Source organism: Bubalus kerabau, chromosome 10 (genome assembly GCF_029407905.1).
Source record: "Bubalus kerabau isolate K-KA32 ecotype Philippines breed swamp buffalo chromosome 10, PCC_UOA_SB_1v2, whole genome shotgun sequence".
Taxonomy (NCBI): Eukaryota; Metazoa; Chordata; class Mammalia; order Artiodactyla; family Bovidae; genus Bubalus; species Bubalus kerabau.
The window spans coordinates 24,284,205-24,304,466 of record NC_073633.1 but is presented as its reverse complement, the minus strand read 5'-3'; the positions used below and the strand labels follow the sequence as shown (position 1 = coordinate 24,304,466).

The 20,262-nt window shown below is 46.9% G+C and overlaps 1 protein-coding gene across 7 annotated transcripts in view; it reads right to left on the bottom strand.

Annotated features, from left to right (window-relative positions):
• Window positions 1-6,132: 6,132 nt before the first annotated feature.
• Window positions 6,133-20,262, bottom strand: part of NEO1 (neogenin 1) — a 238,422-nt gene continuing 224,292 nt past the window's right edge. For 5 of the 7 annotated variants that reach the window (XM_055536927.1, XM_055536932.1, XM_055536928.1 and 2 more), the window contains 5 exons: window positions 19,663-19,755; window positions 15,572-15,730; window positions 11,539-11,802; window positions 9,386-9,522; window positions 6,133-8,698 (listed from right to left, as the gene is read on the bottom strand). In XM_055536927.1, coding sequence (XP_055392902.1) covers window positions 8,615-8,698; window positions 9,386-9,522; window positions 11,539-11,802; window positions 15,572-15,730; window positions 19,663-19,755 — 737 coding nt within the window. In that variant the 3' untranslated portion in view covers window positions 6,133-8,614. The remainder of the gene's footprint in view (window positions 8,699-9,385; window positions 9,523-11,538; window positions 11,803-15,571; window positions 15,731-19,662; window positions 19,756-20,262) is intronic. The other 2 variants (XM_055536930.1, XM_055536934.1) reach the window with 1 other exon arrangement.

Genomic DNA, 20,262 nt, shown 5'->3' with positions numbered 1-20,262 from the left:
CTACCAAAAGTGAATGAAGAAGAAATAGGGAATCTGAATAGACAGACCTATAGTAAGTGGAGAGATGCAAATAGGAATAAAACTTCTCATAATGAAAAGCCCAGGATCAGATGGCCTCACTGGTGAATTCCACCAAATGTTTAGAACTATGGACACCAATCCTTCACAAACTCCCAAAAAGTAGAGAGGAGGGAGCACTTTCCTTACTCTAGGAGGCCAGTATTACATGGATACCAAAACCAGATTAAAAAAAAAATTACAAAAGAAGAAAACTACAGACTGATATCCCTTATGAATATTGCCACAAAAATCTTCAACAAATTCTGAAGGGAGATGAGAAATTTCACTTATTTTTTAAAAATACAGTGGTGCCAGTCAGACTTTCTTGGTCTCCTTTCCTGACAGGTGGTTTCTCCTGGGTTACCCTCTCATGAGCTTTGGCTCCCAGCTCCCAGTGCTCCTCTCCCTGCGTCCACATTCCTGTTTATTTGGCTTTTCCTTAGGCAAGCACTAGCTCCTCTTTCTGTTTGACGCTTGTGTTCAGGTTTTGGGTCCTCTGTTAGGGAAATCCCTTACTTTCTTTTGAACAAATAATTCACAAGTTTCTCTGTTGTTATTCGGGCTTCACAGATGGTGCTAGTGGTAAAGAACCCGACTGCCAATGCAGGAGACTTAAGAGATGTGGGTTTGATCCCAGGGTCGGGAAGATGCCCTGGAGAAGGGAATGGTAGCCCACTCCAGTATTCTTGCCTGGAGAAGCCCACGGACAGAGGAGCCTGGTGGGCTACAGTCCATGGGGTGTCAAAGGGTTGGACATGACTGAAGCAACTTAGCACTGTTGTTATTTAGCCAGTATCTGCGTCTTCCCTGCTTTTCAGGTCTAGTATGAGCAGTGCTGGAAGAAACACCATTTCCTCTCTCCAGTGAATCCCCCACCATTCTCACCATCCTCAGTGGTACTTCCTCGGTGTCTGGCAGATGCTGTAGTCCGGGTTGGAAGCTCCTTCCTGGCCTTGCCAGATCACATGGTCAGGCCTCTTAGCACTATTCATGCTGGACGGTAGCTTCTGTCCGTTCCATGTCTGAGTCCTCCTCCAGACTGTGAACACACCAGCAGAGATGGTCGTACTCATTCCACATCCTCGCTGCCTCACCTGTAGTTGGTCCTTGTAATAGGGACAGAGTAGGAACCAAATAGCTCAGAAATCCCATTAGGAGTGTGGCTAGACAGGGAACCTTAGGGGGATTTGGGAGACCCCTGTAAGTTAATGATCACTCAAAAAAACAGGTTTGCTTGACCACAAAACCAAGCAGGCCTGCTAAGCAGCAAAACCATACCACAGAAGCCTGAGACACGCCCCAACTCAATAAAGCAGTTCTGGCTGAGACCCACATCCTGCCCAGAGAGCTCAGCAAGTTAATGACCCCTAGGACATGCTCTCTGCACACATAAAAAACAATAATTTATGGGAGAGGGACATTTCAAAGTGAAAGACCCTCCTTGTACTAAGACTTGAAATAATTTTCCCGTAGTGCCATGACAGTTCTTGCTTGACCATTTAGGAACAAGAAAACTCCCCTGTCTCACCTGGAGGAGGAGATGATGATGGAAGCAAGGCGTCTACTCAAGAATAAGGAAGAAGATGGTCTTTTCCATCTCCCCACTTTTCCTTTGATTACAAAACTCTAGCCCATAATGCTTGCCCACCCACTTGTAAGCCTCTCAAGGACCCTGTTCTAATAAATCACTTCTTATCTATCACTTTGCCTCTCACTGAATTCTTTCTGTGCTGAGAGAGACATCAAGGACTGGAGCCCTTCAGAGCCCTGCAAAAAGCCACATAGTGCTTTCACTAGGAAACACTCATGAAACCAGGAAAGATTCCCAGCTTCTCCAGGGAGGAGGGCTTTTCTGACTGGCCCATAAAATTCCTTTTCTCATACTACCTACCCACACTGAGATCTCTTTGGTTTCAGTTCCAGTTTCCCTCCTGTGTGTTGGTCTGGAATGCTCATCAGCTGGTTTTCTTGAGCGTGATCCATCATTTTGCCTTCAACAATAGATCCCAGCTCTTCATGTCCTCTTACAGGAAGCTGCCCAGAATTCTCTGTTAGACCCCGGGGTTTGAGTTTATGGAAAAAACTCAACTTATTCTTAACTCACTAGGATTGACCCCACCAAACCTGGCTCAACCAGGCCAGCATCACCCTTGCAGTGTTCAGGGCTTTGGGGAGCAGAGCACTAGCTCCGCGTGTTCACCATATCCGGGGCTCCCAGCACTTTATCTAGTGCCAGGAGGCCCACACGGTCCTAGAAGTCCCAGTGCCGTGCAGGATGGCTGGATCCTCAAGGTATCTCATGGCCATGTGGAGCAGGTTAGATTCCCAGCTCTGCATTGGCTGCCTTCTCCTCCAGACAGAAAGCCTCATTAATTCCTAAACTCAGCTCAGTCTTACCTCTGCTCCAAAACCTTTCTGAATATATCCTCTCCAGCATAATTAGGATTTTGTCCAACTACCCCAGCACTGGCCCACAGTGACTGCAAGTCCATCTTCCTCACCAGGCAGGTTCATCAAGTGAACACCTCTAATGTGCTGGGCGATGGAACGGAGAATACAAACTCAAGCCTGTTTTCCTGATGGAGTTCACAGTGTATTGGAAGAGACAGAGACCAGGAACAAGAACCATCAGGGGACTGAATGGTTAAGCTGGGTGTTTAAAAATAAATAGAAATTTATGAGGCAGAGAAAGCCAGCAGTGAGGGTAGGTAGGGGTTAGGGAGACAGTTTGAGCAAAGGGAACAGTACAGAGGTCAGACACCAGGGTTTATTCCGTAAGTGCAAATTGCTCGGTATTGCTAGGGCCAAACTTGGGTCAAAAGCAGACTAAGTGGCAAACAAAAGCCAAGAGGCAGCAGGGCCACACCGGATTCTGTTTTGCAGGGCAGGTGACAGGGGAGCCACCACATGATGTTGAGCAGGGGAGGGAGGCCAGATGTTAGAAAAATCAAATCCTTGTGTGGAGGCTGGACTGCCAGTGAGGCTGCGGTGGGGGGATGGGTCGAGGAGGCGTTTGCACAGCGGATGACAAAGAAGCTGTTTGGGAGTATTATGATAGCTGTAGGGATTGGTGAGTCACGTGCTAGCATGTTGAGGGGAGAGTTTAGAACGGCTCCCAGAATTCTCCTTGGGGAGATCACCTCCACAAAAGGCAGGGACAGTAATGAGAGGCAGGCACCTATGTGTACCATGACGGGTGATGGGGCTTTGCTCCAGGCCACTGAGGTGGAGGGTGTGGAAATGCAGAACGGTGGCAACCCAGACACCTCCTGAGGTCAGTCTGCCTCTTCAAACCTGGATAAGGCTGGCTGGGATTCTCATTTCTTGACCTGGGAAAGGCCTCGTGCCTTCTCCTGTGTCCCCTGATTTCCACGAACTTTCGGGTTTTAAACTCTCTTGGTCACCTCTGGCTCGTGCCAATCCCATGTTTGGTCACCCTCACTCACCATGCCACACTCGTGGTCTCTCACTGTGGTGACCCAGATGCTCCTTCCTTGGAAGGGGGAAAGTCAATAATTTGTGCAAGGCCTGTGCACATGGAAGATGTTATGTAAGACGAGGGGAGTTGATGGGGTTCAGGTCACGGAGGTGCAGTGAGCACACGACATTTAATTCCCTCTCAGATCTCATTTCTAAACCTTCTCTGGAGTGCCTCAAGGGAAGCCCCTTCCCACTGCAGGCATCCTCCTGCCGGCCCTCATTCTCTCATCTTCTTGTTGATATACCTGCTGCTTCCCCTCTCCCGATTATTTCAGGAAATTCCAAATTCTTCTCACTATAGCACAGCAAGAGCTCCTATCTTGAGCTTAGTCTAGGCCCATGTTTTCATTTCTCTAATCCACAGTCAAGTAAGAGAGTGTCTTGAGATGAACATCATCCACTGTGCTTGGAGGGTAATTGTAGTTGTATCATTTTTCAACATTACACACTTTTACAAGATTATGAAAAATGTAAAGGACTATTTCCTTGAACTATTCTCTCCCACCTCTCCCCCTTCCCACCCTCACCTGTGGAGACCCAAGGTGAAGAGTCAGGCACCGAGATCCTTTGTATGGGGTAGGGCTGGCCTGGCTTGTCCATCCCTGCCCATGTCCTCTCCCCATCAATTTGATGGCTGAGGCTTCCCTGGGGCTCAGATGGTAAAGAATTCACCTGCAATGCAGGAGATCCAGGTGTGCTCTGTGGGTCCGGAAGATCCCTTGAAGGAGGGCATGGCAAGCCACTCCAGTATTCTTGCCTGGAGAATCCCATGGACAGAGGAGCCTGGTGGGCTACAGTTCATGGGATCGCAAAGACTTGGACACGACTGAGTGACTAACACTTTCACTTTCAGCACAGTTACCGTCTTTCCTGATGGCGCCACACCCCTGACCGGCAAGTGGCTAAATTCAGGAGGAGCTGATGGACTGGGAAAGGAGGGCATTTCTTCTTCATATAGAGCACTGTTCAGTGTTCATCTTAGAACCAGTTGGAGGATATCTTTTTCCTAGTTCCCAGCACCCAGTCCATCATTGTGGCATCAGCTTCATTTCTTATGACTGTGCCAGGCAGACAGGTCTTTGTTACCATTCAAGTTCACCACCAGATACCAAAGGGCCAGTAACAGTAACACTAGGGACCTACAAGGGTCCCTCTAAGGGAATGGGAGGGGGTGCCTATGTGGGAAGCCTTCTCACACACTCCAGTCCCTGAGCCTGTCTGTCCATCCACCTGGGCAACAAGCATCTGCTATGTTAGAATCTGCCTCTGGCATTAGGCCTTCAGAGAAGAGTGAGAAATTCTGTCCCCACTGAGTCAAGTGGGAAAAGACTGGAGACAGATAAACCACTATGAAATGTGCCAAGAGCTCCATCTAGGGATGCAGAGGACGGCCCGGACGGCTTCTCTGGCTGTTTGAACAAGGCGGTAGTGGTGTTCCGTGTGAAAACACTGAGAAGCGTGTCCCAGGCTGCCTTCCTCTCAGCCGGACACTGGGTGCACAAGGCTATCTGGACTGGGGGGCTGCGGCAGACGGGCACAGTCTCTGGCACTGGGAGCTCTGACTCCACGGCTAACGGGAGTGATGGGATCCAGGTTTCCTACTGATCACTCGGCTGCAGAGCAGATGGAGTCCCAGAGCCAAAGGTGCAGTGAATAGGGATGCTGGGCTCCGTATCCAGCCCTCGCCCTCTTCCACATCCAGGCAGGGCAGGGCCTGTGGCTGCTGTGCTCACCTGAGCCCAGACGCTCACACTGTGAGAAAACTTTCAGTGCTACAGACTGTGTGTGTCTCCCCAAATTCACATGTTGAAATCCTAATCCCCAACATGTGAAGGTGATAAGGCTGTGAGGGTGGGTGCCCAGGATGGGATTAGTGCCCTTATAGTAATGAGAGAGACCCCGGAGAGCTCTCTCCCTGCTGCCAGGTGAGACACAGTGAGAAGATGTGAACCAGGAGGCGGGTCCTCACCAGACACCACGTCTGCCCATTCCTTGAACTTCCAAACCTCCAGAGCTGTGAGAAAATAAATGTTTGGTGTGTAAGCCTCCCAAGTCTATGGTGTTTTTGTCATAGCAGCCCAAGCTAAGACGCAGTGAACATACTCAGCACGTGAGGCAGCCCAGGACAGGCAGGGCTCCTTGCAGACACCTGCTCTAGGGCTCGGCCATCACACACTGGTGAGAGGAAGGCCCAGGCTGGGTGTGGGTCCAGTCTGCGCACCAACACAAACCAAGCTGCTTCCCCAGACATTGCCACATCAGGGACATGGCCTACACACCATTTAGGAATGGCTGTGCTTTCCTGCTGGGGTCACCTGTCTCTTTCTGACAGGTGTGGCCTTCAATCCCTCAGACTCTCAGTCCCTGCAGGGGAATATCGGGGGTGGGAACAGGACTCATCTCCGGGGCTGGGGGACCCCTGGATCACCACCTCGCTTCCCCCGCCGCACCACCCTGTGTGCCTCTGGCACTCCTGCCTTTACGGTGACGAGGGCAATGGTGTCCGCTTGAGGCTGGGAAATGGGATTCCCCACCCCCGCAAGTTCTGTTTCCCTAAGGAAAAAGGAAAATAACTCTTTGTCCAGACCACAGTTTGATTGAATTAAAAAAAGTGTATTGGATTTCCAATACTAAATAAAAACATGAAACTGTTTTTCAAAAAGCCATAGAGTTTACAGCATCAACTACAGAAAAGGCCAAACAAGTGTGTACAGAAACTAGTTCCCAGCAGCCCTCCAGGCCCCCTCCAGCAGGCAACAAGGCAACAGACACGTTCGTTCCAGATCTTCCTGAAGGAAGCTGCTGGCCAGCAGCTCAACTAGGACATGACAAGACACACAATGGTTTAATTTCAAAAATCACAGGAAAATGTAAGAAAATGTATTAAATTGTGAAAAGGTGCAATACAGAATAGCTTTCCTATTTCTTACTTTTAAAAAAATCCCCCAACTTTGAACAGTTATTTAAAAATAGGTCCCTCCCCCCGCCCCAGTTCTGTGGCAGTATGCAGGTACCAAGGCCCTGAGGTAACAGAAGTATCAGGGTTCATGGGAGGGAATGCCCCGAATACCGAGCATGTCTCTTTGGGCAAAAGGTAAGACAGTTTCTGGGGAATCTAGCGCTCCTGGTGTCCAGAGTGCTCTTTTCAGGATCAGCTGAAGTACACTGGATTTCCAGAATCCTGCCTGGCACTATCCTCCATGACCAGCTAGCAGGGCAGCAGGAGGTCCAGCACTGCTCTTTTCACTGCCCCTAATTAAGAAACAGAGAGTTTATCTCCTAGAAGAGCCAGTGTGCCATGAGACCTAAACGGGGGAAATGACCAACTCAGAAAGGCAAGCGGGGCTCCTGCCTGCTGCAGGCTGAGTGCCCCCTGCTGGTCCCAGCCAGTGAGATGCTAGTTCTTGGCTACGTCTCCATCTGCTTACACAGATCCCTCAGCCTTACACACTCTCTTCTAGGATTTGCTGGGGAGTCAGGGAAGATGCCTGAGGGTCAGTCCTGTATTTTTTCTTAATATATTCTTAATATATATTAAAAAAAAAACTCAGCTTCTTTCCTTTTAAAGAAGAAGCACATGAGAACCACCTGTAAAAGCCAAAGGTTTCTTGTATGGCTGGCCTCTCAGAGCCCCTCCGAGACCTCCTGCTGCCTTGTTGGAATCAGGGGCTTAGCTGAGCTGCTGGGGGTGGGGGGGAGCGCTTTCCTGGTCCCCTGCAACTTATGGGACAGTGTTCAGAAACAACTGCGAGCCTCACTGGTGCTGCTTCATTCTTGCTAACGCCGTCTCCACAGGGGCTCTGAGACGTAGAAACGAGGGCTGGACTGACCGAGGACAGGAACTAGGCAGAAGCAAGGAGTCTTGTGTGGGAACAAAATCCCCACCTTAACATCTGACTTCCCCAAAGTCAGAGGGTTAACAGCAGGACAGGGGGTCCATCCTCTTCTCTGATTTCCTAGGAATGTGCCAGGCTTGTGCCCTGAATGCATCACTCCTGTAATATGATGTCTGACTCCTCAGCGTGGATGTTATTATCAGGATATTACCAAGACACCAGGGCAGCTACATCCTTGAACCCACCTATTGCACAGAAGAACTTTTTTTACTAGATCCAAATGAAACTCCAGTTGCAACTTAGTGACAATAGAGATGGACATGCCAGGACAATAAAGAAGATGCTTCCGTTCTCTGCAGGCTTCTGGAAGAAAGTACAATGACTGAAACATTCACAGGATCTCAGCAGCCCCTCCATTTCCAATTCCCAACCCTCCCATCCCGCCCCCACCCCAATACTGAAACTGCACAGAAACCAACAAACAAGTCTTTTCAATGTTACATTTCATTCAGATAGATCTGTAATCTCACAGTGATGAGAGGAGAAAGTCAGGCCTTTAATAATTATAAAAAAATAATAAAAAAGCTTACAAACAGCAATGCAGTATTTCCTCCCCCCTTCAAAGTGATGGATTAACAGCTGGTAGAGGATGCAATGACTCAGAATCAAAAATAAAAACAAAAACAACAACAACAAAAATACCAAACCAACCCCTGGAAGAACCCACACTGTCAATGACTTTCCATACATAATTCAAACAAGTAGTCAAATGTCAACCACTTGTGGAGAACACCACGGACTCCCTTGGTTTTGATAGTGTTTTTCTTTTGAAGGTAAAATAAAATAGAACACAAATAAAATTGTACAGAAATGCCAATGTCTACACTCCATAAAGGCGATGCTGTCGCAGCATGAAGACACGGCCTGTCCACCAAGTGAAACACAGGCTGCACTTCTTGCCTCTTCCCTGGACACAACGTTCTGGCCCATGGTGCCCAGTCCTGCAGGGTATCGGCAGGCAAAGGGAAGCTGCCTCAACACGGGCGTCTTCCAGGCTGACTGGGAGAAGGCAGGTGGCCAGGCCTGGAGCCAGCCCCATGCCGGGGCACTGGCCGGGCGGCCTGCTGACTCTGTGTTCTCAAGTGCTGTCCTCTGGTGCTCTGTACAACTCCTTGATTTCAAGGCTAAGTCCCAAGACTTCTGGACTCAGGCCGGGAGTCACGTCCCGGTCAAGGTGGTCATGCTGTCGTGATGGCGTTTAGGTCCTTCATCAGTCCTTCCAGGTGGGCCATCTCTTTGGTCAGCTCATCTGGTTCATAGCTCTACGGAAAAGAGAACAGTGTTACTGGGCACGATCCAAATAGCCGTCCAGAAGCAGGGCCCACAGAAAGAGGTCACAGTGTCGAGGGATGAGTAAGAAAACTGCTGGACAGCCTGGACTGCCCACGCCCCTGCCAGCCTGGCAGAGTCAGAGGCTGCAGGATGCGCCCAAGCCTGCAAACACTCATTTCTTTCCATCGCAAAATACCTTTCCTCCAGCCTGTGCTGCCAGGGGTCACAAGGCTCTCACGGGCCCCGCGGCCCCTTCCAGCCTGCTGGAGCCAGCACAGATGGTATAAGCCCTTGACCCTGCGCCCCAAGCCCCCCCTAAGAGAGCCCTGCACCAGGACATGCAGAGCTAGGGCATATTTATTGGAATGCGGGAGTGAAAGATCAAGGCGAGACTCTGTCGATGTTGTTTTGAGAGCAACCACTCAGGCAGCTTCCTCTATAGCATCCTGCTCAGGAAAGATCATAAACAGGGGCTGGGGGGTAAAAGAACATGTGGACGGTTCAAACCAAGACAAGAGGATCAGAGAGACAGGCCAGAATTGCAAGGAAGGCAGGTGTGATAAGCTAATCCAAGCAGATCGAGCCTGCGGCACAGCCCAGGCTCAGGGAAGCACATGAGTGCTCGCCTGTGGAATGGGCGAGCCTGCCCCGCACTCTGGGCCAACACGGGAACTCACACTCTCGGAGTCCTCCAGCATCCTTGTGGTCTCCTGCACTTCAGGGGCACTGGGAACCACCACTGGCATAGGAGGCCGGCTCCTTCCTAAAGTCCCGATGGAGGCTGTCTTCACGGCGTGGATGTGATGGTTCAGAGCTGCAGGGGTAAAGGGTACCATCAGGGGTGTGTCTGAGCCTGCTCCCCTGGTCCTCACAAAGGTATCTGAGGTCCAGATGCTGCTCAGGGTGAGGGATGCACACACACCCAGCACAGAGCTCCTGCTCGGAAAAGGGACTGGAACAGGATAGAAGAAGGGAGAGAGCAGGGCATCCAAGAGGCCAGAGAAGATGTTCCACTTGGCTTTAAAAACTCATCTCTTGGACCAGTGGTTCTCACAGTGTAGAGGTTCCAGGGCCCCTCGCAAAATGTCTGGGAGGTCAAAACTCTTTTCATAATAATACCCAGACACATTTTGCCCTTCCACTGATGGTACAAAAGCAATAGTGGGAAAAACTGCTGGAGCCTTAGCACAAATTAAGGTACTGGCACCACGCTGTAAGGTCATTCATGAACACACACACTTGCCAAGTTTAAAAAAGAGCAGTGTAATTAACATAGAAAAAGTTATGTTATGAAATTGATTACCCATCTTTTAAATATTCTAAAATGGAAATACGGGTAAAATACTACTGCACACCAAGGCATGATGGCTGTCTGCAATAAAGGCACTGGTAATTGAGTTGTGAGCTGAACTGTTGCTTTCATTACGAAACACCAATGTTATTAATAGTTCAAAGAAAGACCAACGCACAAACAGGTTATTTAGACTTGAGCATTTGGCAGACATTTTCTAGAAAGTGAAAGAAGTCCGTCAGTCACCTTAGGGAAGACAATGGACAGCATTTATTTCCAATGATAAAATTTAAGTTTAAAGTGAAAAATCAGAATTTTGAAAAACTTGTATCTGCTAACATGATCTTGAGGGCTTCCCAATATTTAGACTTTGATGATATTAATGAATGATTTTTAGATACTGTTTAACAAAATGTATCAAGATTTGGAGGATCTGTATAACTTAGTGAACCAATACTTTCCAAATGACTGACATGTGGTGTTTAGTATCATGCATTCAAAGTGCAGGATAGACGGATTTAGTGGGACAGAGTACAAATAATGATATGGTTTTGGATTCCACATGACAAACAAATCTATAAAAAAATCACAGTTTGCTAAGTTTTGCTGTAGTGTCAAAGAAGAATACCCACAGCAGTCTGAAAAGTTTATATAAATAATCTTTCCTTTCCAGCTACATGTCTGTGAGGCCAGATTTTCTTTGACCAAAACCACACACTGCTTGGTTTAAATGCAGAAGCAGGTAACGACAATCCGGCTGTCTTCTATTAAGCCAGAAACTAAAGAGATCTGCAAAAATGTAAGACTGCTACTTTTCTCACTATATTTTTATTTTGAAAGTTATTTCTCATGAAAATATGTTATTTACCTCAACATGACAGATTTATTGCTATTTTTATATGAATACAATAGTTTTAAAATCTGTTTTGATTCCTAATATAGTGAATAATGACAGGTATAACTCATGTGAAGAAAAAGCTCCTTTGCAGCTTCAGTAGCTTTTAAGAGTTAAAAAGGGTCCTGAGACCAAAAGCTTGACGAGTGACTTATTCTGAAACAAACCATCATAAGAGAGAAATTTGTGTGAAAGAGCAGGAGGCAGAAAGCATGCCTTTGAGGCGAGAGGACCTTTGTTGAGCTGTGTGAACTCAAAGAGTTAACAACCCTTCTGCAGGGTTATTCCTGCAACGTTGGTTTTTTCCTTGCTTCCAAGTCTTGAACTCCCTAATCCTTCTCTAGCTGGCAGGAATCCTATGGAGGCAGGCAGTTCTGGGAGGCCCAGATCTGTTGTTCATACTCACGCCACTGGATTCTACCACCAAGGGTCCTGCACACAAAACATACTTCAGAAAGTCAGCCTTTGCTCCCTGCCGAATTATTCTCTTGTTTATGTATGTTCCCAAAGGAGGAGCCCATATCCTCCCCTAGAGGATAAGGATAGGCTTGGAGGACATGAGCTTTGTTATTCTGCAAAGACGTGGCGACTGGTGTCTTGAGCCAGAGCCACGGGGCCCCTCCGATGCTGCTCTCCTTGCTCACCTTGCTGGGAGAGTAACGGTGTGCTTGGCAACGCTGGGTCATAGGTGGGAGGCCCAGTGGGTGGGATTGCCGGCACAGCAAAGCTCTTCAGTGGGTGGGAAGGGCGAACGTGGGCTGTAGGGAGACTCTGGCCCGAATCTTCCTCTTGGGAGCTGGCCAAGTAAGAAGAGCTGGTAGCACCTTCAGGATCCTGATGATCGGTACAGCATGTTTGAGACGAGGAGGCTGGCATGGTGTCAGTGCTGGGGGTGTTTCGAACAGATTCTACAGCAGGAAAGTCTAAATGTTAGCATTTATTTTACCACTGAATGTACGCGCATTCTGGGGTTCTGGCTACCTACCTCTGAGGGCCCCTGAAACTGGCTCAATAAGCACTTCGGGTCAATGCTAATTCAAGGGAACACAGATTGGCACCACTGCCAAGGCTAAGTAAGAATGGTCTAATTTCAGAGTCCCCCCAGAATCTGTCAACCAGATGCTGGACTTTCTTTACCCATACAGATAAGTGGTCACAATTTTACAGATTTAAAGCTCTTCTCAGTACTCACTATGGAACACACATAAAGGTTCCTGATATGTTGTCTGTTAAGATGTAAACAAGAAAATTTAAAATTTTATTCACTGATTGACAGCCTCTGAGACTAGCCTTTCTCAGACAACACATCACCAAGGCCACCTGGGTACCTGACAAGGAGCAGCTCTGCCCCGAAGCCTGGTGGTCCCTGCAGGGGAGGCTGTGCCACAGGCCCCGTGCCCGCTCTGGCAACTGCACAGCCTCCCCAGAGCCAGAGCCCCACAGCTCAAGTGAGGCCTGGACAGCCAAAAAGCCCAAAGGTCTGCCGATGGCTTTAAGATAATGCCATGAGGCGTTTGGGTGTCCAGAGGAAAGAACAGGGGCACAATAGCTTGAAGAAGGGGCAGCTCAGGAAAAACATGACAAAAATCTCAAAATAAGTGAAGAGGCGTCAGAGCTGTTCTGGAAGGCAGCATGCTGGGGTACAAAGAACACTGGCTCTGGAGTCAGAGAGACCTGAATCCTAATCTCTTCCTATGGGCTGAGTGAACTTGGCGGTAACCAAATCTGTTTCTTCACCTACAAAAATAGGAAGAATAACACATAATTTGCTGAGGATTAATTAAGAAGATGAATAAAAAGTGCTGAACACGGGGCTTGAATGATTGATAAGACTTTTTTCTTTGTAGATTACCAGGTGCTTACTCTGAGCTAGGCACTGCACTAAGTGCTTTATACTCATGAGCTCATTCAATCCTCATAGTAACACATCAGACGCTGGGAGCCTAAGCATGGCCCAAGGACGCAGAACTGATGGGCGGAATTCCGAATCCTGGCCCCTGAGTCCCAAGCCCAGGTTCCATCCACTGAACGCTACCTGCTCTTCCAAGCCCAGTCCACACGTCCCCGATGCTGCAGGGGCAGAAGCAGCACCAGTTCCCAGGGCAACCATATGAGGAAGGCTTTTCACACAGTGTGAGCTGGTGCAGACCACCATCCGCACCCTGAGGAGGGGCCTGGAGGACACCAGGTAACCTGAAGGAAGACCTCCTTTGACTCCAAGAATCCTCAACCTTATCAAGGAAAATTAACCCTTTTAAGTAGTAATCCATGAGCAACCTGCTGAAATCCAACCTCTCCCAGCCTTTGTTGCTGAGGCAGCCATGAATCTGTTCCCTTGGGCTCTCGGGAGATGGGCCATGGTGGTCAAGAGTGCTATTCAAAGATCTGGCCTTGGGTTCCAGCAATAAGGGACTCATACACCCTCCCCGAGTGGTGAAAGCCTGGACATCTTAACCTCCCAGGCCTAGGTCACTTCTTGTCCTTTCCAGGGCTGCGCTGAGGGTCTCATTTCTCTTGCCTGCTCAGGTCAGCTGTCACCTCGCCTGGGGAGCTGCTGGTCCCGCTCTGTGTGACCCTGGGCTGGGTGGAAGCTGATTAGCCAGGGTAACAAGGATGAGGGGAGAGAAAGCACGAGGCTCTAGCCCTGACCATGTACTGGCAGACGTGTTAGGACAGCTCTACCACAGCTGCCTCGACTGCCTTACTTAGACGTATAAGCTTCCGAGGGCCCGAGATGGCGGGAAAGGTGCAAAAGGAGAAGAGGCCTGCCTATGCGTAGCAGAGTGCAGTGCAATCCCCGAGGGCATGGTGCGCTGTATTCTCCGTGAAGGGTGCGCCCTGAAATTGCACAACACCCCCGGCTCACAAGGGAAACAACGCTGTAACTAGAATTTCTTCCTCCTGACTGATCTCTCAGAGTTGTCTAAGACACAAAGTGCACAGTGGCTGAGTACCTGGACAAGTGGAAAGCGTGTTTTCTGCATCAGGTGGTAGTGACAATAGTAAACGTCCAAGGAAAAGACAGAAAATGCCCTCTAGGCTCTAGGCAAGGATGCCCCGGCCCAAGATGGGCTCTGGCAACGCTGGGGTCTAGAGACACAGGGAAATACAGTAGTAGCAGAGCTCTGATCACTCTAGACGCCTGCTCTACATTTCAAATCCATCTTCAGAGGCTCCGTTAGTTTTACCTGCTTTCAACCCCTCTGGTTATTAACACAAGGAACCGTTTAGTGGAGGAAATCATTACTTTTTCCTCTTTTTGCTTTCTGCCTAAATACATACAGAACCAAACTTGTATCAACACTGACCCTTTGGGTGAGGTGTGGGTGGGAGCTCTATGCTTCCTGCCCAAACTTCAACCTCCTTCTCATCCAGGAGGGAGGAGGCAGGGGGCTGACCTGACTGGGAAGACCCTGCCATGCACTTAGGTATGCTCATATCCCAGTGGAGGAGATTTTTCTGCCTTAAAAATGGAGAAATATAGTCAGGGCACAAAAACCTCTTTCTAAGAGCAGGTCTGGAGGGCTGTTTCTGGTCTGTTCTGAGATTACGTCTGCGAGGCAGAGTCTGGTTCTCCATACAGCCTCCTGCAGGCTGTCTTTCCCTAAAGGCAGGAACCCACACCTGGACTGGAGGGAGGGAAAGGCCAATTTCAGACATGAGTTCAAGCAGCATTCTCCAAACAAAGTAAGGGTTTGGGAGCAGGTAACTTTGGGAGTTATCAGGCATGTCTTAGTAAGCTTGGATCTCCATCTGATGCTTTGCGTATGTTTATAACTGACCAAAACTTAAAGGAGGAAGGGTTACTGGCAACCCAAGCTTCTAAGCATGAAGTTTTGAAGTTCTTTTAAAAAATGGGATTCACATGAAACTCCCTTATTTTCTAGAACTACCAAAACTCAGCTCTACTTACTAACATCTGTAACTATTAAAAGACAAGTTTCAAGTTTCAAATGATGGAAAAAGAGTATACTGTATATATAAGAAGTTTTTTTTTTAGCACCTTAAAACTGATAAAGCTGTTTCTTAAGATTTTCAAACTGAGACACGGTGGTCTAGAACGGTGTATCTTTACATACACTGCAGATTGTTAGGCTAATGTCCCATCTATTTTCAGAGATGATCTATGCTTGGGAGCCCTTTTTAATTTCACTCCACTGGGCAACCTGAGGTTTACAATCTGCATAACCCCAGCATGGCCGCTGGCCCTGCTGCCCCCAGGCTGTCGCTCTTATTTTGGTTCCCGGCAGATATATGTAATTAAGAGCTCACATTACAAGTACCTTACGGTTGCCCTAAGAATTCTCCCACCATTAGGCAAAGGCAACCTCTAGTGTCTAAAAATCATCCAGATTACATTTTCCTTTCAAAGTGAAGGATTAAATAAACTGAAAATATGATGGAATTAAGATGCAAGTTGATGGAACAAGACATGGCTGTGTGATTACAGTTATGCTTCTTACTAAAACAACACCTTGCCCTGAGTACTTAAAACTCTGGGAGGAAAATGAAGTGAATTTTATAGAAAAAAACTTGAGTCAGTAACAGAAATGTTATGATAGACAGATAACACTGACAAAAACTCCAAATCCTTCTAAGTGGGGCAGGTCCTCCCCCTTGCAGCTTGCCGACTCTTTCAGAATGCTTTCAACCTGGTGCTCCATCCTCATCTCTCACCTGTGGAATTGGCCCTGTCTGAAAGGGACATGGATGTGCCAATGGGCCATGGGCTGCCCGGGTGGTAGAGATGACTGCGAGCTGGAGAAGCGAGGCTGCTGGAGTGGAAATGATGGTGAGGGTTATCGAGGGAATGGATGGGATGGGCACTAATCACAGCTGTGAATGAACACAAGACAGAGAAATGCTTAGCATGCTTGCACAGACACACACACAAGAGCAGTGACCCCGCACCCCCTGCCCCTGCAGTACCACCATTCCCTGGTTTTGTGGTGGCAGCTTAGGCAATTAGCCACGGGTTTGGGCCATTAGCCATGGGTTTTACATTTGTCTTTAAAAAAAATCAACACACTCTTATGCATATGTCTCTATATACACACAGAAAGAAAAAAGCCTGATAATTTTTACTAAAATGTTAACACATTATCTTGTAGGGAAGAGTGGTGAAAATTTTTTTTTTTTAATTTCTTTTGGTTTATCTTTATTTTCTAATTCTTCTACAGTAAACATGGATTACATGAGTTATTAAAAATACCTACTTGAATATGTCACAAAGTATAAACCCCTAAGCCAACAAATGATGGTTTCGGTATCTATAATTTTTTTTCTCCTGCTTATAAAGATAGAAGTCCCTTTTCCTTCGAGTATATTCCTAATTCATTCTGTCTTTTCTTACTTGCTGAGTGAAGCATGAAATAGGTATTTAGGCTGAATGAATAAGTGGCTGTTTAATCAGTTTTCATATCTTAAAAGGAATGCAAATGGAAATGAACTGTTAAGGTCCAATCTAGTAGTAGAAGCATGAAATACAGGCCTAGGGCACCATCTCTTCCTGCTTCCAGTCTGGGACCTTAGCCATATCTACTCACATTTTAAAATATAAATGGATTTTTTTTCTAAATTCTCTCTTTCCTTCCCACACTGGCTAAGGAATTCAATTTGCTGCATTTAGCAAATGAATCCACATTTTCACACAGATATTCCACATACAACTTTCTATGAAGACAAAGTGCATCTTTAATGAGCTTCCTTATTGATCCCAGAGATGGAAAAACAAAATCAGAAGCACAGCCGAGGTACAAACTTTTCTTAGGTACTCCCTTAGAGTAGCTGTGGAAGCACTAAGTTTACCATCAAGATGGTGGTGGTGTAATAGCTAAGTCATGTCTGACTCTTGCGACTCCATGGACTCTAGCCCGCCATCAAGATAACCAGTTCTAGACTCCCAAAATAGGCAAACAGGTAGGGTTGATCAGAAACAAGTGGGATCTTTCCCACCCACCCTCCCCTTCCCTTTAGCAAGGACTTCACAAACTTTGTGATAAAACTCAGTTAGCCCTTGGATTCTATTAAAATGTCAGGTCACCAAGAGTCTCCCTGATCTTTGGCGGGGTGGGGGGTGGCACTCAACATTACTTAGGTGAGGAAAATCCCAGGCAATACAATAGAGGGCCTTTTTTCTGCAACATTCTCCTTACCACGTTCAAGCAAGCAGGTGGCACAACCAGCCAGGGACCCTGGAATAAGATACAATGTGGTGAAGCTGGCTGAGGAGAGGTCTCAGGGCAGCTGGGCAGTCGGCATCTCCTCCATGGGAAGACAGGAAGTTTTCAGAAGCGGGGTGTTTCAGAATCAGTGTTTTTCACAATTAAGGCTAGGGTAGGGGGAAAGACGCCTGACTTTTTACCCAGGAAGTGCAACTTGAAAGTGTTTTAGGTATAGAGACTCTCACAAAAGTAAAACAAAGCTGATTTTTGTTAAGGCTTTGTCAGTTTTTCCAAATTAAGTAAACAAAAAAATAAATAAAAGAATGTGACAGTGCCTGTCTGGAATACAGTTGGCAAGCATCAGCTATTAGTTGAATCAGAATCCACTGCTTCTGTGCAAGGCCTTTGATGGAACCTCATCCCACCACCACTAAGCCACCCCCAGCAGCGCTCAGACATCTATAGCCACGGTAGGTGGATGGGAGATGCAGCCTCCAAGGAATCCTGGCTTGTAAAAAAGGACTGAAGCCATGTGGGGAAAAGCATATCTCAAGCCCGATCCCAAGTATATCTGGGCACTTGGTATCAGATTCTTGAATTAAAGAATCCACTCACTCAGCTGCTGGGGCACAAATGAAATAACACTGTATATTTATACGTATTCCTTCCCACCACCAAAAAAAGAAAAGGAAAAAAAACAAAAACAAAAACCAGGAATGCTGTCAACTAGTACAACTTATCTTTTCTCTGTAACATATTTAAAAGTAACAAATCTAGGAATAGGGTAGTCAAATTTTACAAGTTTTAAAAATAAGCTAGTTCAGGCAAGAACTAAAGCCTTATATAAAACAATCAATTAGTCAAGCTACCATCTTCTTTTTTTTTTTTTTTTGGTACCATCTTCTTAAAAATCAAAAGTAACTAGAATGAACTAATCTACTCTTTTTGGAGGTTTCCCTGGTGGCTCAGATGGTAAAGAATCTGCCTTCAATGTGGGTGACCTGGGTTCGATTCCTGGGTTGGGAAGATCCCCTGGAGAAGGAAATGGCAACCCACTCCAGTATTCTTGCCTAGAAAATCCCATGGACAGAGAAGCCTGGGAGACTACAGTCCATGGGGTCGCAGAGAGTCGCACACAACTGAGTGACTAACACTTTCACTCTTTTTGGACATTGCTGGACCTTGTCCAGGGAATGTCTGATGAAAGGAAAACCAGTTTTCCTTGCACACATCCAAGTACAGGCCCCTCTTCTTATCATGGACCCTAAGCAAAAAGTACTTTGTGCAGAAATGAACTATTAGTAAATGAGTCTTTTAGTCTTCCAAGGCTGATTCTTAGACTCTTGTGCGAGCGACAGCGTGTGTGCAGACAAGACATTCTCAGGGATCCCACTGGTTTCCAAGTTTACAGTGCCATCTTCTGTGTGTAGGATATCTGTGAGTATTTAAAATCTCTGTCACTTGTGGACAGACATGGCCGACAGTCCTGAAATGGGACATCTTTAAAGAAATGAATAAAAAATCCCAAAGCTCATTTACATTAAACTGAAAAGTGATTTTTCAGGATTTAAATCTAGGTCTGACACTCAAATGGTAAAGAATCTGCCTGCAATGCAGGAGACCAGGGTTCGATCCCTGGGTCAGGAAGATCCTCTGGAGAAGGGAATGGCAATGCACTCCAGTATCCTTGCCTGGAGAATCCCACGGACAGAGAAGCTTGGCGGGCTACAGTCTGTGGGGCTGCAAAGAGTTGGACACGACTGAGCAACTACCACAATGACTGACAGTATTACTGTGTGCTGACCCACTGTGCAGCCCAGAGCAAATTTCAAGATTAAATAGTTTCTTACACTTGGATTTGGTATTGGCAGGCAGGTGGCTGCTTATCTCTTTAGAATGGCTGAGGACCCTCAGCTGGAAGCCCCACTGTGCCAGTTCATCCGAAAGGCTTCCTCATCTTGAAAACAGTAACAAGGGAGGAGAAACACTAGTGGAAAAATGTAATTGGTTTCTCCCATTGCATTTTGGTTTTTAATCATGATTATATACTTGAGTTTCAAATACTGCAGGAGGCTGGGCAACTTTTATGCTTATCAAAGTGAGGCACAGGTCAAGCAAGGTTGAAAAATATTGCTGTAAAAACAGAAACTCCATGCTATTTACCTCAAACTCCTCTAAAATATAAAGTCTACTGATTAAAAAATATTCTGCAATGCCTATCAACACTGATCATGTATCGGGAAGCCTAAGGAACACTGTGACATCTGGCCATCCTTAGACCCAGCCTAGAGCGATGACGCCCCATCTCTCCTGAAGAGACCTGATCTACTTTTAAAGAGACTGGTTACTTCCCTAATGCCTGGGAGACTTGTGGAAGTTGGCCTTGTAGTTTATTTACACTGAAATTAAAGAAGCTATTAGTAAGAATAAATACTAATCACAAAATATGGCAAACGTTTGATTCTTCTTCTCTCAAGGTGCCAAAGCTTTGGTAGATCAATTTTTGCATTAGGATCAAGTGAAGTCAAAGAGATCATTTGTAGCTGTTCCCCAATATGACTGGATAATTGGCAGCACTTGGGAAAAGAGAAGCTTTTAACTTACGCTGGGGTGGCTGGGAGTCAAAGGGCATCATCATTTTTGGTCTCATTCCCCGCCTTCCTGCCAGTGTAGACATGCTGTCCTCTGATTCATGCCCTAGATATCAAATATGGAGGTTGGTTACAAACATGTGTCCAGGCCAGTGAGCAGCCTCAGCAGTAAAACATTTCAAGTGAAGGCAGATTCAGGTCTCACAGACAACAGAGTAGGGACAAGGTGTTTTTGCAGGAAGTGAAATAAAGAGGAAAATGAGCATCATCACATTACAGGAACCCCTGTTGAGCCAATGCAGTTGACACGATGCTGCCTATCATGTTTCAGTGCAGGTCTGTGAGGAAGAGCAGGCAGACCAAGAATATGCCAAACATGACAACGAGAGCTGGGCTCCAGGTGAAGGGATGGAATGAAATGTGCAGACATGTGCTAGGCTGTCTCAAATCTTGAGCTGATGAAGTGCGATGAGAGACCTAAGAGAGCTAGAAGGCTGTTTCGTCTGTGTACAGAGCCTCTCTCTCTCTAGAGGCCAGCTATTCTGCATCAGAAGTTGCTGCTGTAACACATGTTTCTCTAAACCTAACTTCTCATAGGAATTACCAATTAAGG